The 19,463-nt window shown below is 40.0% G+C and overlaps 2 protein-coding genes across 2 annotated transcripts; one reads left to right on the plus strand and one right to left on the minus strand.

Annotated features, from left to right (window-relative positions):
• nr2e1 (nuclear receptor subfamily 2 group E member 1) lies at positions 1-6,174 on the plus strand. Its single transcript, NM_001104873.1, is given in 9 exon segments — positions 1-504; positions 2,544-2,689; positions 3,284-3,371; positions 3,620-3,855; positions 4,246-4,392; positions 4,565-4,661; positions 4,742-4,891; positions 4,995-5,100; positions 5,249-6,174. Coding segments are annotated over 9 exon segments (1,191 nt in total). The 5' UTR covers positions 1-446; the 3' UTR covers positions 5,412-6,174.
• Positions 6,175-7,244: 1,070 nt separating this feature from the next.
• On the minus strand, positions 7,245-19,428 carry snx3 (sorting nexin 3). The gene is made up of 4 exons (XM_023952899.1): positions 19,216-19,428; positions 11,645-11,740; positions 11,335-11,459; positions 7,245-7,981 (listed from the first exon to the last, which is right to left on the minus strand). The coding sequence occupies exons 1-4, from the start codon at positions 19,375-19,377 to the stop codon at positions 7,876-7,878; spliced, it is 489 nt and encodes a 162-aa protein (XP_023808667.1). The 5' UTR covers positions 19,378-19,428; the 3' UTR covers positions 7,245-7,875.
• Between the last annotated feature and the right edge of the window lie 35 nt (positions 19,429-19,463).

Here is a 19,463-nt window from a genome sequence, read left to right on the forward strand (position 1 = left end):
TCACAGCGCGTCTCGGTTTGAACAAGCTTTCACCTGTCACTTTCCCAGATTTCGCCTCTTCTTTTCTGCTGTTGGTACCATTCACTGCTTTCCAGACACAGTGTCGTTTTTCCTTTTTTGTTTGTGGGGGTTATTTTTTCACACCTTCAACTTTATGGACCGGCTACTGCGCTTCGACCTGCTGGAGGGCTGCGGCCGCTGATAACAGGTTGCTCCCAGCTTTCTGACCGGTTTCCGCCATGCGTTAAAGACACGAAGACTTTTGGGTTTGGCTCTGGGAGTCTGACTCCATGTAACAAAGTTGGCCAGCAGGATTTCCCCCCCCTCCCCGGCGACCTCACAGCTGAAAGTGCCGCAGCTTCACCTGTTGTGTTCCTCTTGTCGGTGAGGGAAAGAGAAAGTGGACCATTCCCATTTCGGTTCTTTTAACGGATTGAGGATCCATGATGAGTAAACCCACCGGCTCCACAAGTGGCTGTTTGGATATTCTGAATGTCAAATCAAGTAAGTTCATGCAGTTCCAAATGTTACCGAAACGCTTTACAGGCCTTTCCTCTGACCTGGAGTTGGACAGCTTCAGCTCTGTTCCTGCAGCCGTTTTTGTCGCAGCTTTTCTGAAATAGTGAAGTCAATTTATTTCTCTAAGATCTGCTAGTGCAGTGATTCATACTGTATTTTATTGTTTTATTTAAAATCCGTGAAGATTCTCGTCAAAAGAAAATTACAGGAAAACGACCGAAAACGTGTTTTTTAATGTAGAATCATAAGCTGCATAACGAGTAGTTCTTGGTGCTCTACTTCTTTCCCACTTGATGCCACTTGTTGCCCAAAATTCAATTTTGAATCACATCTTTACAGCAAAAATGTAAAAACAAATCCGCATATTCTCGTTAAACTAGAATGATGTTTTTGGAATAATTTCTATATTTATGTCTTTTGATGATGTGCAGCTTTGGTTAATAATCCCTGTAAAATATTTATATTGAAATTAATTAGATTTAACCCAATTTTGATGACTTCACATCATGGTTTGGATTTAGATCAAACTATACACATATTACAAGCTTTAAAAATTCATCTAAAAAAATATCAATAGATTTCCACATTCTGGCTGATTAATATTGTTTTTTTCCTCTATGTTTTACCCCCAACAAACAGTTCATTAACAAAATAGTTTTAAATAGTTGATAAAATAATTGAATGAAATAGAACAGTGGTTGTCTCGTTTTCCTGACAGCAGAGCAGAAATCTCAGAATTTTCAGATTCCCCTCCTCTCCGCCAGTGTTCGGCTTGATGGTGATTACGTTAATGGAATATGCCATAGATCTTCAACCAATTACTGCGCACAATGAGACGCATTGGACCCCTACAGCGGGGAGTTAAATACAGTTCCTCCTTTCACAACAAAATTGTGTGTCGTTTTATTTAATTGACTGTCTGCATCCGCTTTTAAAAAAGCTGTCATGAACTGTCTGTTAACGTTAAAAAAATTGTCTCACCTTTGCGCATGATTTCTAAATGATGAGATTTTTGGTATAGGGTCAATTTGAAGCTTGCATGATCGTGATTTTGGGGAGGAAAAACGCTCAGCTGACGGATGCGTAATTTAATGGATGACAAATGTGCCAAACCTCACTTATTAATAGGGCTGGCATAGAAATCACATGAAAAATCGGCGCCTTTTACCAATAGCTTCGGGCAATGTGCGATTGAAAAGCCTGCACAGCCTCCTGGTTCTGAATAAGTAATCAGTCCAAGTCCTAAAACTCAACTCTCTCCCCTGAAGTCATTGTTTTTGCTGCCGAGTAGTTATTCCCATGCTACCCTTTTTGACGGGTCACCGGTGAATCAATGAGCAGGTGGCAAAACGTCAGTGTAATTACATAGACGGCTTTTCCCTCCAGAATGAAAAAGACTCCCTCATATGCATACAAATATAGTTCTTTTTAAGAGATTTGAATACAAATCTTCACCTTAAGAAAAATCACATTTTTTTTATCTACACTGGGGTCGATTTACATACACTTCATTTGAGTTGGTGAAACGAGTTGGTGCGCATTATTCTCATGGTGCAGTGTCACTCCCTAATCCTGGGGCCTATAGACCTGTGGGATAAAGCAGCTGTCGAGTTCCATTATGAAGTGGACTTGGCAGCTTGTCGAGATCCAGGCAGTCAGACGAGGTTCAATGGGGGAAAATCATTAAGTTAACACTTTCCCTTAATGTCTCCATTGTGCGCACTTAGGCCATTGTTTCAGGGAGCTCAAATATGACGCTTCCCACCAGACTTTATTTTTGAAATGTGCACAGTGAATTCCCATGCTTCTGGTCGGATGAGGCACGGGCGTTGTCCTGTCTGTGTGCGTGTTGGTGTGTTTGTTTGCAGGACAAGAACAGGGCATTCTTTACGCACGCCTGCTTTGAGCAAAACTAACAGCAACTTCACCAAACAAAACGATAAAACTGATTTACAACTATATCAATAACGTTTGTTTTTGTCTTGACCATCGCTGAGCTCTTAATTTTTCCTGTTCCCATCCAGGTCGTATTCTAGACATCCCCTGCAAAGTGTGCGGCGACCGCAGCTCAGGGAAACACTACGGTGTTTACGCCTGCGACGGTTGCTCGGGATTCTTCAAGAGGAGCATCCGCAGAAACCGGACTTACTTGTGTAAATCTGGCTCACAGGTGCGGTGTTTTATTCAAACACAACCTTTTCTTTAAAAAAAAAAATCATATTAAAACACATTGGGGATTTTAGTGGCAAATTGGACCAAGGCTGACCCGGTTTAAGTGAACTATATTTTTGATTATCACAACTTATTTTTGGAGACCTATGCGAGTAGACATTTTAAATTAATGTTTAAAATCATAAATTCAATAATGAAATACTTACATTACCTATTAACTTTCATCCAATTTACGCACAGACTTCTTTTCTTTTTTTTCATCAATCTTCCATGATGACCCTAATTGTGTCATGCCTGCGCTATTTAGTTCTGGGATAAACCCCGCGCTGCTGCAGCATATCAGCTGTAATCCCATCTAATGTGAGGACTCGAAGATTTAAGCGGTAGAGGGCGGGATCGAGTACTTATCCTGCGGGATGAAGCCGCTCTGAACCCGCGGGGGAGCAGGTCCATAACTGCAAGATAATAGCACGATCTTTTACCTGGAAATTGGCCTCCCAAGAGGATAATAGCATGCGGCATTTTGCGGAAGAACTTAAAACTGGATGCTGTAACCTCTTTTTCATCTCCCTCCTCTCTTGTGACTGCGCAGGGTGGCTGTCCCGTTGACAAAACGCACAGGAACCAGTGCCGAGCGTGTCGTTTGAAAAAGTGTCTGGAAGTGAACATGAATAAAGACGGTAAATGGGTTAATTGAATTATCACTTTGACTATAGAAACGCTGCGCTGAGGCGCTTGGGTTCGAATGAAGCAGCTCAGATGGGGAAAGGCATTAAAGGGTGTTAATAAAGGCCTTAAATAAGTTGATAATTACCTATTTGTTTGTTTCAAAGGCGGATTTTATTTGAACTCTGCAGGAGCTCTGATGGGGGCTCATTACAGTTAATTGTTTGTTCTTCAGTCTCTTCTGTGTGTCCTGATTCCACAGCCGTTCAGCATGAAAGGGGGCCCCGGACATCCACCATCCGCAAACAGGTCGCGCTGTATTTCAGGGGCCACAAGGAGGTGAACGGATCCTCCACGCATTTCCCTGGTTCCTCACTCCCCGGACCCCCTTTCTTCACCACAGTCACGCAGCTGGAGCCTCACAATCTGGAGATGAGCTCAGTGGCCACCACACCGGAAAGGCAGGCCATCGTTGGTCTGGCACAGCCAACCCCCAAGGTGCAAACTCTTTTTTAATTACCTGTTTATGTTCTCCTCTTGCGTTAAGTCAGTTTTTTTATATTTAATAAAACGAATTTTGCAAAACAAAAATTCTTGATGGGTCAGTTTGAGCCATACGTTTTCCTCACTGTTTTTCTTTTCGGGATTAAGTTTACGCAGTGGGGTTAGAAGTTGAAATTCTTGTCCCGATTTAGAATAAGAGCCATAAATCCGCCAATTAGATTTTTCACTGTAAATCCCGCACAAGCAACGCTAATGATTATAAAATCAGGTGCTGGAGCTTGGAATTTCACCTTTTCCTTCCTAGTTTTCCCCCCAAAAAAATTCTCAGTACTTCCATGCAAAGGAGCATTATTGCTGATTGTGTTTGTTCTGTGTGCCCTGCAGTACCCCCACGAGGTCAGTGGGACCCCCATGTATCTCTATGAGGTGGCAACAGAGTCGGTGTGCGAGTCTGCAGCGCGCCTGCTATTCATGAGCATCAAGTGGGCAAAGAGTGTGCCCGCCTTCTCCACCCTCCCATTATCGGATCAGGTACAATTTGGAATAGCAAGGCAGTTCACATTTTTTGTCAATACTTGAAGTGAATCGTCATAATAGAGAAAAAAAGTGTACAAATACTACTAACGTTAGTCTTTACAAGGCTAATTAGAGGACACGTTTATTCTGTGTGTTGTGGTTTAACGCCAAACCCATCTGTTCACAGCTGATTTTACTGGAGGATGCATGGAGGGAATTGTTTGTTCTGGGCATTGCGCAGTGGGCCATTCCTGTGGATTCCACCACTCTTCTCGCCGTTTCCGGTATGTGGGCTTTGATTGAGCAGCCAGCTGCTGCTGAGTTTTCCTGCTTGCTGACATTTGCGTCTATTCACTGTCGAAAGGACTGAACAGCGAAAACATGGAGGCTCAGCGGATGAACAAGATCATGACTGAGATCCAAGCGCTGCAAGAGGTGGTCACCAGGTTCAGACAAATGCGTCTTGACGCAACAGAGTTCGCCTGTTTGAAATGCATCGTGACGTTCAAAGCAGGTTTGTTCTTGGAAGAAAGTTGCTGTGCGTTTGAGGAAACAGGAGGAGAAATGTGGAAAGGAAATGTCTCATTTTTTGTTAAAAAGTAATGTGTGTTTTGCAGTTCCAACGCAAGGCAGCGCCGAACTAAGAGCTTTCCGCAACGCGAGCGCAATCGCTGCGCTCCAAGACGAGGCGCAGCTGACTCTCAACAGCTACATACACACCAGGTGAGAAGCAATTACACAATAATATACCTGATGACGCACGTTACGCACCAGCCATAACGTGAACGCCTTGGTTAACATTTATGTTTACGTTTTTTATGCGTAAACGCTTTCGATCACGCGCTGATTGGCCCCCACTTCTACGTTTCAGGTATCCCACCCAGCCCTGCCGCTTCGGCAAGCTCCTGCTCCTCCTGCCTGCGCTGCGTTCCGTCAGCCCCTCCACTATAGAGGAGGTGTTCTTCAAAAAGACCATCGGAAACGTTCCCATCACCAGGCTCCTCTCCGACATGTACAAGTCCAGCGATATATGAACCCTTTCCCAAACCGTCCGCGCGCAATGCTCAGCAGGTGCAGCTGTGGGTGGAACTTTCCCCCCTTTTTCTTGCAGTGGACACACTTATTAAAAGTGCAAAAACTGCAGCAGATCACCAGATAGCCTGTTAACAGCTGCGCTAGTTGAGGATTAGCATGTAGCGCCCTTGCCTGTGTCTGAAAACAGAAGTTTTTGCGGACTGAGCTTCGCCTTAAGACTGAGAGCGTCTGCCAGACCCCCTTTTGAGACTGAATTGTTAAATGTTACGATGTTATTCGAGTCTGTGAGACCAATGAGCTTGACGACCAATTCAATCTTTTAATTCTTCAACACCCCCCGATGGAGGAAACCAAAAAGATGAGGCGCGGACAGGCGCTGTTCCTCCATCCAGTGCTGAAACCAAACGCACGGCGCAGAGGAGACGAGACGAGACGCCTGCGCAATGTGGAAAACAATCAAAAGACTGTGTTGCACAGCCTTCCCCCCCAACACACATACGCATTTCCTCTGACCTTAATTAACCCGAGGAGGGTGTCTGTCTTTCAGTGGTTATACTGTCCTGTTCGTGTCGGTGTTTGAGGCGCAGCATTAAAAATGCTTGCGGGTCAGCTGTGTTACGTTCAGACACGACCACCAGATACATCCATGTTCAGCACTTGGAGATGTTTTTTTGTGGCCTGTGATGTTTTACTTTTGTTGTAAATATCTGGAGTTATAACTATTTAGAGTTGTAACAATCATAATAAAAGATTGTAAATCCAGCTGTCACATTATCTGGATTTGATGATGGAACATCATTTATTGTTTTCTCCTTGAGCAACCTTGCACTAATTTATTGGGTTATTGATGTTGGGACATATTTTGGGTTACATTGTGGAGCAGTAGTAATTTTTGGGGTTGTAGTGGTTTCATTTTAACCCAATTTTTGTTAAAATAACCCGGCAAAAGGTCAGCCAATTTTTAGCCTCAGATAACTCAACTTGGGTCATTTATATGGAGACTTTAGTGTGACCAATGCAATTTCTTGAAATAGAAACTTTTAAACATACTCATGGATCAGTAATTTGTTTTTTGACTTTAAAATGCTGAATCTCCATGTAAAATAAATTAATGAACATCTGGATCATAGTTTAGTCACATCTGAATTATCCCTGCTGATTTTAAATTAGTCTTCGGTATTTATGTTGAGTACTCATCACAGAATTTGTTGATCATTTGCTTAAATAAATTCACAATACAACAATGATTTAGTATTATAAAAAAAACTATAAGTTTGTTTAAATGTATTTTTTGAAAAGCAAAAGTGTTACTCTAAACCTAAAATTCTTGAAAAAATAGTCATCCAAATCTAAGAGTATGGAAGAAAACAGCAAAAAATAATTACTTTATGGAGAAACAAAATGATAATTGCATTAAGACTATTAGAAACAAAACAAGGAGAAATTCTCATATTTTTAAATAAAATGTGCTTTAAAATTTACTGTCTTTCTAGAAAAACAGTTCCTCTTGCAGGAAGAAAAGCGGCATCAGCATCGCCTCATTAAAGGTGAAGGGTCTGCTGAGTTTGGGTTTTCTTTGTTCTTTCTTCTTCTCAGAACAAAAACTGTCTTCTGTTTGATTGCAGATTGTGTCCCTCAACAGAGAATCTCAGTGTATGTTTGTCTCTGCATGCGTCCCTGTGATGGGCTGACCTCCCATCCAGGATTTACTCCACCTGAACATAGTTGGGCTAAGTTTCTATGTGGGCATCAAGGCAGGCATAGCAGTAGCATGCAAACAATATTTAATTTTCAAAAATGCAGCATCCCTGATCAACAAAGATAGTTGTGCATGAAGATATTTAACTTTTTATTGGAAAAATTCTCAAAATAAACAAAAATGGCACAGCAGTATACAAATCTCAAAATGCATATAGCTCTTACAAATACTGCGGTTCCCTCTGTGTAAATTGTTAGAAAACATTGTGAGCGCTGGGCAGGTGCTGGTTGACACAGATGTTTCAGTTCCTAACATCCAGATGTGGTCTGAAAGTGTGTCTGCAGGTGTTTGGTTAGTTACAGTGAATCAACATGCCAGTGCTGGGTACGAGGTGTGGGTCATAGGAAGAGCTTTGCATACATATAACGCTCTTTCAGGGAACCTTTATAAAGGAATATATTCATGACACTTATAAATGATAAATACATCATATTTCTATATAAGTGGCATCTCCAGACAAAGACAAATAACTATAAATCACTTTGAGCCACAATTTTTTTCTCTCCATTTAGACGGTGAAAACAAGCTTTATCAGGTGAAGAGTTCAAAATAAAATAAGACAATAATGACGGCATTCAAAGGGGGCTTAAGAGAACAATCTGTCACCGAAATGTTTCTGTTGAGACGAACACGAGGCCGTGGAGGAAGCTTTGGGACAGCCGAGCTTGGAGCCGGACGAGGCAGGCCACAGCCGTCTCTTCTCTTTAGGCTTGTCTGATTTTGGATGGGGTGTAGTTCTTGTCCACGGACTCGTCCTGTAGAAACATGTGCAGGCAGCGTTCGTTCTGAGCTAGAGGATGACCGGCCACCCTGTAAGACGCAAGAGGAAGATCTGAGAGGAAACAAAACATCTGTGCACGAAAACACAGGAAAGCAAACAATTGTACAGGGAAATGAAAAAAAAATCAAGAAATCAAAAAAGAGGTTTTTGATCAACCATGGCAAAATTATTGACTACATGTCTGTCAAATTTGAAACTTTTTTTTAAAAATCTTTTGTCTTTTGTTGTGAGCTTGGTCTTTATTTCTTCCATCAAAGCACGTTTGAATGAGTTTCACCAACCCAAATTCAAAAAGTGAAACACTGAGATGTGAGATGAGCCTAAAAGTTGGAGCTTCAGGTGTTTTATTTTGAAGGATCAGTGTAAAAAAAAACATGCATAAAATTACAATGCTTGTGTAAAGTTTTACATCTAAAAAGAGAAAAAATAATTAAATAAATAAAAAAATAAAACTCAACAAAGAAGCTTCAAATCAGGAGTTTTTTGCTCTAAATGGGTGTGTAGACTAAAAAAAAAAAACAGCAAATCGCTTCTAAATTGACAGGAAAGTATAAACAAAGGTAACATCTATCAACTTTCCTCCAATTTTAAAAGGTATCAGAAAAAATCCTGATGATGACATAAATGTCTTTCGTGCAACAACTTATATATATTTCTTTAAATATAAAAAACCGTTTCTCAACTTCTTTAATAACTGAAAATTTTAACTTCCTGTAAATCGAACAGGGATTTATAAAGGGCCTAAACTTTGGCGAGGCTAAATAGCAACGTTAACCGATTTAACCAAAGTGCTTCTTTTGGTCTCTTAAGGCGCGGTGATATCAACTTTTCCGGATGTCCCTTCGGATGACGCACAAGAGCTTAATGAGAATGAGCCGGTGCACCTGAGACCCCAAAGCAGGTCTCAGACCAGGAGGATCAGGATGCACAAATGCATGCATCTGAACATCTGATGGGGAAATATTTGGAGAGAGAAACCAAGCAGCAGTTAATGACGGAAAGGTCAGAAAAAGATAAATCCCTGTTAAAAGAATGTTGGCTTTAAGGGGGAACAGTAAAAAAAAAAAAAAAAAAATCTTTCATGCATTTCTGATCAAGCATCTCTCTTTTAGTTTAAGGATGTTTAACTAGCATAAACAGACTAGTTCTTTCATCTTCTTCATGCTAATAACCATTTTAAGATTGCAAAGAAATGACCCTTTAAAATGCTCTTAATTACAAATAAAAGAAAGCTCTTCTCTGCATTCTGAGTGTTAAGTCTGAACAATAAGATGATCAACAGCGGTGTTTCATTCACAGAAAGCAGTTTATAAGTAGGGGGGGGGGGGGTCCTACTGTCTTTACACACTTAATATTCTAACGGGAAACACGGTGGCATTTCCACATGAAACAAAGATAATCGGCGAGCCTGCAATCAAAGCAAATGATTACAGTCGCACTGTAACTTTTATTGTTCTGCAGCTGAAGACGAGGACACGCTGGATCAGAAATAAGCAGAGGTGCAACAGCGTCCCGCGTAACGCGCAAGTAATTTCAGCTGCAATTAACATAAATTACACATCCACAACAAAACAAATGTGGGAAGAAAATATGCTGTGGGGGTGTATACTTGAGTCCTCTTTGGTTGTTCTTGTTCTTTGCAAGGCGATTAGAATAAAGACTAAGAGAGGATGGTGAGGCATAAAAACACATCTGTCTCTGAGGGTTCATACATTCACAGAGAAAAGTGAACAAGTTGAGGGTCCCTGTTGAACAAAGTGTTGCTTTGTTTGAAAAGTTAAACCAACATCTGGATTCAACTCAGAGCTGCAGAGGAACTTGGAGATATTGGATGATTTGTAATGGTTAGACTCGTTTCTAAATCAAAAGAGGATTTTGAGAGAAGTCTCCAGAACTACAAGAGAGATTCCTAAAATAATAATATTTCATAACCCAAAAACAAATGGTTTAGTAAGTTTTACAAATATTTACTGTAAACTTAAAAAAGGAAGAACAAACTGAAATTATTGAGGCTGAACACATTTCCACAACTAAAGAGAATATACCTAAAGACGATGGAAATTGTGTTTTTGGTGTTTTTAAAATGTTTTGTCACATTTTTCTGAAGATGGAGGACATATATATATATATATATAAATATATATATATACATGTCCTCCATCTTGGATATATAATATATATATTAAAAGCAGTTTTAAAATGGATTAAGAGATGTTTAGATAAGGACTTTAAAGAATTACTAAGGACTGAGTTCAACGCTAACTGAAAAGGAATTGATCTGTTGCTCCCAATTGCTAATTTGGCAGAATTCTGTCTATTTTTACAAATGTTGCAAAACTGGAGTTCATTTTCATTTTGAATCTTTTCCTGTTTGTTTGGCAAATCCATTGAGTTTATTGATTCCTCCCCCCTGGCTTTCCAAAGCGCAAGTCTCCAAAGCTTCTCCAAGAAACCAAGATCTCATAGGTTTCTATAAATAAATGAATTAATCATATTATTTGTCAGAATAACCATTCTTGCTCTGCTAACTTTTTTTTTAACATGTTCTTGATAGTCCTCTTTTCATATTTTTTCTGTAATGCAAGTTATTCAAGTTATAAACTGACCACTCGGATGCTTCAATAAAAGTACGTGGTTTCACGTTTGAAACGTTTGACGGATTCTCCAGAGCTGGCGTTCAAGTGGAAGGGGCGTCGGTCTCCAACAAGCTCAACATTGATTGGCGAGAACATCGGGAAAACACGGCGACTGAACAGACTTAATTTTGTCGGAAGTAAGCCATTTCTATTGGTGACGTCGTATACATCACTGGCAGAATTCCAGAGTCAACACTAACAGCTTTGTTCTGAACATATAAAACTGTACCGTTTAGCAAGCTGCATCAGCATGTGGTTTTATTAGAAAAGAGACGGAAAGAGGGAGAATCTTAATCCACATCACCCAAGTATTTACAGTTTGTCTGATGGGTATTTGTCTTTTACAAGTTAGGTTTAACACTTTTGATAAATAAAAGGACATAAATATGTCTGGCATCTGCAGAAAAACTTCATCCCTGCTTAAAAACAAATATTGGACAACCTTCACATGGTCAGTCCCATGTTGGGACAGGACACTGGGGGCTAATTCAGCCAGATTTAGCTGAATAAGCTACTTGGACAAATGTAGGCATTCATATTTTGACTAAACTTTGGCACAAAACCGTAGAAATATCTTATAACTGCTGCTTATCGGATGCTTTAACCCATATCGACAGTTGAGATGGATGCATGTGATGACAGGAAGGCTTATTTTATTCTCCTTAGATGAAGTTGAAGATCCTGCATGGTGGCTTGGTGAACTTGTACTTGTGTAAGTAGAAACACACACGTGTGTTCAGGCTTACTTGTTGAGGAACTGCTCCAGACCTTGCCTCCGCTCTTCGATGAACGAGTCGTCGAAAATGCCGTCGTCCCCTCTAAACGGAAGCTGCCTGAACAGAGCTTTGCCTGGCAGAGGAGGCACAACCACCTAACAAAAAAAACCAACAACACTGAAACGGCTGGAAAATGTACATTTGTAAACAATACGATGGGATCTTGAGAGCAGAGATCTGAAACTCTGTCAGAACATTGCAGATGTTTTCCACAGAGTGAGCCTCTTCAATATTCTGCTTTTAGTAGCCCTTGTGTTTCCATCTCACTTCAACGGCTCACCTTGCTTTCTCGCTCCAGCTCTGCTCTTAGCCACTCAAAGTCGCTGTACCGTCTCCGTACGGAAGACTCCTTCAGCTTGAAGATGGGTAAGTTGGTCTGGAAACACAGAGCAAAACTTTGCAAAACGTGTAATGCCTTTGAAACAGTCCTAAAATTCAGTTATATACATGAAAACAGAGAAAGGTTTTTGGTCCAGCTCAGTTTAGTTGGACAGTGAGCGTGCAAAATTTATCATCTTTAGCACCGATTAAAAAAAAAAAATCTAACAATTTCCATGAAAGCTTATTCATAAAACTGACATAACCCTAAAATCTGTGTTAAACTGTCCCGATAATTGAAATGACACCAAGGAGGCTCCTGCTCTTCTTCCCCATCGCAAACAGGATGACAGGAAAAGAAAATGGATTTCTGATGGAAACAAACCGGTTAGAGAAGGTTGAGTTTGTATCATTTTTTCATAAGTCATTTGGAAACTAAAGATACTTTTGTTAAGTGAACAGTTTTAGTCATAAATTGCAATATTTTTAATTCAATGGGGTCAACAATAAATATTTAGATTTGATTAAATTACATTTTTATCATTTAAATGGGCAAAACGTTTGGAGACACTGGAAAAAAAATACACAAGTTGACTAATAATTGTAATAAAAAGAGCATAGCTTTTCATTGTAATAAAAACAGCCTTGAGCTGCCTTCTCTACATTTCTTTTAGAATACAAAAACTGAATAGGTGAAATGAAAAGGGTCCAACATGCAATAAAAAAAAGGTTTTTCTGTGATTTGAACACCAAGGTCCATCTGACTCAGACTCCTTTTTCCTTGTCGTGTGTGTTGATGTACATCAGCGCACTGATGTGTTTGTAATTTTAAGCTGCTGTTGACAAGCACTCAAAAGTGAGTTTCACATTAAAAGCAGGAGATGGTTCGACACTGACAGGAACACTGAAGCAAACAGCACAATGCCAAAGCTCTTCACCCGTCCTGACAGTACATGGCCAACCCAAGACAATGTCAGAAGGAGGAGGAAGTGAATGAACATTTCATGGGCAACCATTTCACAGAAGGTCAGAATTCAGGGAAGAGGAAATCACAAAAGCAAAGCAATTGAACTAGTAGGTACAAAGGGAGGCTGAGCAGCAGACTAATCGATGAGCAGACGAGTATGACTGCGGGAAAAAGAGATGAAGAGTTAACCAGAAGGCTGAGTAAATAGTGGCACAAAAGAAAAAATGAGGTGTGTATGTAGTTAGAAAAAAAGAAGAACGAGACTGCAGAGCCTGTGAGCTTCATCTGCTTAAGGCAGGAAAAATGGAGGTGGTCTTCTGCTCTGGTGGTCAGTTATTCTCCATAATCTGTATATTCGGTCACATTTCTCTGTTATAACTACATTTTGATTTTTGTTTTACTGTCTCTAATTTCTAAAAAAAATGTGAAAATGTATTTTAAGAATGCATATCCAATCATGTTGAATCCTTAAAAATACTAATGATTTTAACAGTTTATCCAAAAAAACAACAATGGGGAAGATTCTGCTATTTTTTCTTTTGATGCTCCTCTTTTACTGTCTGAGTAAAGTTCATTCTGTTCTTATGGAGTTTAGTTGTATTTTTTTTCTTTGCCATTTTTCTGTAGCTCTTTATCGATGAAGCAAAATATTTGTATGTTTTTTTTCATATTTTTTCCATCTGTGGACAAAACAAGCAGTACTTTCCACCATGTGAAAACTAAACTAGAAGGTCAAAATGCATTTATTTTTTAATAAAGTTTAAAGAAAGTGGTGCAAGTCAGATTTATGGTTCTAGGAGTAAAACAGCATTTTAAAATTTGCATTGAAAGACAAAAAAAGCACTTATATGCCCTGAAAATACTCCTATACTTTTCCAATCATCCTCATCACCCGTTTGAATTACCAGCAGTCACTACAGAAGGTTTTAGTTGTTTCATTGGTACCAAATATGATTCAAGCCAGCGGTCTGAAACCCTTTTCAGACCACAAACCAGTTTAATTTCAGACAATATTTCATGAACCGTCCTGTAACGAGGCTGAAGCGCCTGTCTGACTTTTTGAATCCATTTTTAGAGGTAAAGACTGCTGGCTTTGTCTGTTAAATGCAGCTTTGTTTTTAATTTGAAGTCAAAGGCTCTTCTTCCATTTCCTCATTCGCTGTTATCTTCGCAAAGAAACTTAACAAAAAAAACCCCAAAGTATTTGTAAAGTTTGGGGGGGGTTACTATTTAGCTGTCGGCACAGTCGCTTCATGAAAGCAGCGAATGTATTTTCAACACGTGGCCAAGAATGACTCACATGTGGTGGACAGAATAAAAAGAAAGAGTTGGAATCTATAAGAAGAAGCTTGACGACACAATAAGAGGAAACGCTCTATATGAACATGGTCATGCTAGCCTAGTGGAGGGCCTCTAAGGACCAGTTTGATTAAATCTTAATAGGACAGATACTAGCAGTGTTCACCCTTTTTGCCCATTTCAACCACAGATGGATTTGTGGTAGAACACTGAAATCTGTAATCGTGTTAATCCCTGCAAAATCTCCTTCATAAGGTTCCAAACAAGTAAAAACTTGTGACAATAAAACTCACAAGTAACTGAAAAGAGCATCATCAAGATGTGAAATCTCTGCCGCTTCCTCCAAGCTCTCGCCAGGTGAAGCCATCAATGGACAGCTCACTCCTCTTCCTCAGGTCACAGGAGAAGTGGATTATCTTAGCTTTATCGCCCCAGTGCTCCGGCATTAACATCACTCTGCTCTCACTGTGGTGTGTCCAGCTGCGTTGTGTTACCTCACAGCATGGAACGCCACAAAGTTAATCCCTCCAACAGCAGATCGCAGTTACAGGTAATCTGCCACTGCCGTGACTCTAATCCCATCACGGGCGCACAGAAAACACTTGACCATGCGCGAGGTCACACTGATGCATGTACAGGTGTTAATTACAAGACTTGACCAGCCGCAAAGTGGACGACGTCAATATAAAAGCCCAAATCCCCTGAGGCTGTGTGCACACATCCAGTCCTACCCAGACCCCTCATCTAAAACCAATGAAGCCGGCAGTGAGAGTGTGCGTGAAGAGTCACCTGGCCTTTCAATTCCTTCACCCACTAAAACCCTGTGATTAAGAGATTGGCCTCCCAGGACAAGGGGAGGAATGGAAACCACAGAGCTGAAAAATGAGAAGTCTCACAAACTCCTCCTCTCACACACAAACACATGGGAAGAGGCGGTGCGTGAGAGTGGTGCGAGTCAAAGATCGAGTTTCGCCGGCCCCTGTTCTCTTCACGGCTGGATGGAGGTTAGGGAGCGGGTGTCTCAGCTTACTGGCCCCAGTAGTGATTGGAACACAGGACCGTCCCACATGGGTTAGCGTGTCATTGTGCAAAAGAGAGCTTTGCTTTTCTCACCTTTGAGAAGAAGAAGTAAAAAGTGGAAAATGAGAGACTTAAAGTTCCCAATAAAAGAAGGAATAAGAGACATGTTCAGTCAAAGCTACATGGAGATCCGTCAGGTTCACTCTCAATTATGTATGTACAAGTCTGCGCCATATAGGAAGAGCAGGTATTGTGTGAAATGAAATATCCAAGTCTCCACAGAAAATGGGTTGAAAAGAGATATAACCCTTAAAAAAAGCAAGAGACAGAAAGAGGGAGAGAAAGGACAAAGATCATTCATCTTCTGAGAGACTAGTTCAAGGCCAGCATGCATTAGCTTTTAGCAGGATGGATTAAGTCAAGTTTGAGAGCATGCATCCTAAACCTCCCCCCATGCTCCCTTTTTACCCCTCCCATAAAGTCCCCTTTCAGAATACTAACATTAAAAAATGGAAACACAATACCACCTCATTGCATCATATTCCAAAATGGGAAAAAAGGATGGGAACAAAAGCAATGGGGCCATAGGTCTTTCGCTATCGTCACTCTGTGTACTCTCTCATTCGTTCCCTCGCTTCCCGGCCCCCGTGGCCTGACAGCCTACCCTCTCTCCGACTTGCCTAGTTGGCAAAAAGCTGCTTTGTTGCCATAGTATCAACTCCCACTTTTGATACTGTCATTTCAAGTAGGATATGGTAGCCTTGATACAATATGTTCCTTATTTCCATTAAAATAGTTGTCGAAGAGGATGCTGTAGACTTTGGATTACACTTGACTGTGCCTGACAAGCCCCCCACCCCACCTCCACACACTTACACACACACATCCAATCCCTAGTCTCTCCCTATTTTATTAATGACCAAAGGCCCCCACCCTGGTGCCCAAATAGAAAAGAGAAAGAAACAGAGAGAAGCTATGGGAGAAGGGAAAAGGAGGGGTAGAAGACTGAGGGAGAGACAGAGCCATAAGAGCCCTTTTATGTACTCTTATCCATAAACAAAGTGAGATCCCAAAGTTCGCTCCCCTGAATGTACTATCTGGATGAGATGGGAACCAACCAAAAAAACAAGAAATTTTGATAATACCATCACCTCTTCCTCCCTCTTTTACAAATCCGCATCCCAGCTCTAGCCAAGTGTTTGCCCAGAACCCAAACAACGAACGTACAAAACAAAATTCTCCACAACAAGAAGACTAGGCAGTATTGAAAAAATAATAATTAAAAAACGATTTAAAAAAAAAAAGAGTCAGAAGATTAATCATTAAAAATTAATTCAACACGGTTGATAAAACATAAATGAAAAGTCAAATATAAACGGAAAGGATATAGAGAGTGAAAAAAAGTGGTTTTAAGATCACAAACATTAGTTTTTTCTCAGATGAAATGGGAAAGTCATTTAATTGTTGTACAGTCAATTCATCTCTGATCACGGTCAAATTCCATTTGTTTCATTCCTTTTTTTAAATTTCATACAAGCAACAAGACGTTCAACTCTTTACCAAAACGATAAATCGCATGTTTCTTTAATAACCTTCCAATTATCCTGAAGAGTTTCCCAGTTAGAGAATAAAAAAAAAAATCAGTGTTGAAGTAAAAAAAAAATAAAAGAAAAAGGTAAAGATTTATATCTGTCAAACATACATTAGTATTCACACAATCAAGTAAACAACTGACTACACACAGCTGGGAGCAAAATGGGATAAGTGGGAGATGAGACGGAGGCTGGTGAAGGGGTGGCTTACTGCCCTCACATGGGTGGGTGGAGGGGAGAAGATGGGGAGTAAATGCTCAAGCCTCCCTTCCCTTCACAATCACAGTCTCCCCAACACACACGCACAGATACGCACGCACATACATACACTTTGGGCCGTTTCATTCTTCTCTTTTCTCAATGAGGGGATTAAGCAGACTCTCTCAGTGCGGCCACAAGAGCTCTCTCAGTTTTGGGGTGGATAGCAGGACAGCAGTGAGAACAGGACAAAAGGTTATTAGGAGAAAATGTGTGGAAGAGTGAAAGGATAAAATCGACGTAGAAGATGCAACAAAAATAACAAAAAAAGAAAATTAATAGGATGACAGAAAATGTATATACATTACAAAGAATCTTGAACATTTTTAACAAAAACAATTTGATTAAGATGCAAAAAATAATGGAGATAGAATAAAATAAAAAGAAGGCCAAAGACGAAGAGCGGCAAAGCAAAGTTGACACCACATTTACAGACAAGACAAGGATGGGTCACGTCTTCTTTGGTCTTATGCAAAGCAGGGTGACACAGGCCTAGGAGATGCACAATAATACTGATTACACGCATATGCTAATTATGACACGCTAATCAAGTACAGTAGCCTTATATTCAACATTAACGCCTGGGGACGGCCTTCTGTACCCTTCATTCTTTTCTTTAAGGTAAGGGCTGACTAAAAAGTGCTGGTAACTAATCTAAACACTCTTAGACCACTAAGCATAGAGGTGTCAGTCAACTGAAACAACAATCTTAATATGAAACATGAGCCAAACATTAGCCTTCTGAATTCCTTGACAATTTTAACCAATAAGTATGTAGAATTGCTCTCAAAAGATTTCACAATTCTACAGCTTTTAGTGTCAAATGACTAAAGGAGCATTTTTACAACCTCTACAGAAACTAAAAACCTTTAGAAAAATGTATTTGACTCATCTAAGCAGCCAAATTATACCGTCAGTTGTGTCAAAACGTGAAGTTAAAGTTTGTCTATTTTTACTACAATGAGTCCTGACATTTAAACCTCGCCATACAAATAAGCTCTTTTCAGACTTTGCTCTGTCACAGACGTTCAGATTACAGAAAGAAAAAGTACCTGTTGAATACAACTTAATATAGCTCAACTTCGAACCAGCTGATGAATTTCTTACCCATATATGTCTGTATTTAATAAGATAGACTAACATTGAGAACATGTTGCTGATAAACATTATATTTTTAGATTTGCATTCTAATAAACAACTAAAGTGTAACTGTAGTGTAATAGGCAATAAATTCTGACATGACTGCATAAGTGGGTAATTCGCCCTGGAAAAGCTGTAAACGTGTCATTTGTTTTAAATTTGATTGGGATAAATGGCACTTGATGATAAAACTATACTTATGATATAATGTGAAGTATTAAAATCTCACATTTAGTAAGAATTTTAACTCAGAGATGCCAACAACTTTGTACAAATGGACGACAGAAACTTTGGAAAGTAGCTCAATGGAGCTGCAATGAGGAAGGAAATGTCTTGTGGTGTGAGGGTTGAACCACGGAGGATAAGGCCCAGGAGTACATCCTGTTGCGGACATGCCTTATATATCAGTGTCTCTTTGCACTATACCCTCAAGTATTAACCAAATTTAACCTCACAGGAGGGACAGTTTTAAATGTATATGTGTGTGTGTCTTAAGAAACCAAAGAGAGATCTCATACAGTGTGTTGGCAATGTGCATAATTCTCATAATCTGCAAAGTAATTAATTTGAATCCTGACATTCCTGAACAAGTTTAAACTCCACAGCACAGCAGCGTGATAAATCTTTAGTGGGAGAAAGTTGAGCAGCTGATCATGAAGGCTGACTTGCACGTCGCCTTTGAAATTTTAGAGGCACTAATGCGGTTTCATGGAGTTTGCAATCAGACAATAGGGTGTGGCAGGGTTTCTCTGGACTTATCTGGGTGGAGTTTTACATGTGTAACATTTTGGGTATAAAGTGTCAACAGTTAATTTTGCGGAAAATGAATTTGGTAATTCAGTTGTTACGTAATCCTCGTCGACGGCATCGTTTTATACCAAATTTTGATTATTTGCTCTACTCTAAGGTATAACAAGTGTGATATGGCTGATAAGCAACCACTATCTATGGGCGTTGTTTTTTCGATTGAATAAACCAAGTAAGACAGAAGAAAATGACAGGAACACAATAACAAAATAAGCTAATATACTTTCGATAAACATTTTGTCACACGAATGGTCCTAGCAAGCGCTCGTAAAACGCAATAGGGAAACTACACATTCTAACCGTTTACTTAAATATACCTATGCAGAAAAGTTAGAGTAGAGTCATAGTACCGTCAAAATATGTTAAGCGTTCGATAAGTAAACAGACATATGTCATACTATTAAGGCTAGCTACAAGCTAACACCTTAGCACTTGGTAGTGCAGGCTCACCTTCAATCTGATCTCATACGTCGTAAATCTGCCTCTGCCAACTCCGACAGTCTCGGGGTTGCTCACATCAATCTCTAGAAAGTTACTCGGAGGTCCATACGCATCATTCAGATTTTGAGGCTTAGTAAAAAGCCTTCTTGTATCGGCTATGGCATCAGCCATTTCTCCCTTACAGCTAGGTATGGTGGCAATTGACGTAAAACACGAATATGTAGTTTCCGTTGTATTCCTTCAAAATAAAATACCTT

This window comes from Oryzias latipes, chromosome 24, assembly GCF_002234675.1.
Source record: "Oryzias latipes chromosome 24, ASM223467v1".
Classification (NCBI taxonomy): Eukaryota; Metazoa; Chordata; class Actinopteri; order Beloniformes; family Adrianichthyidae; genus Oryzias; species Oryzias latipes.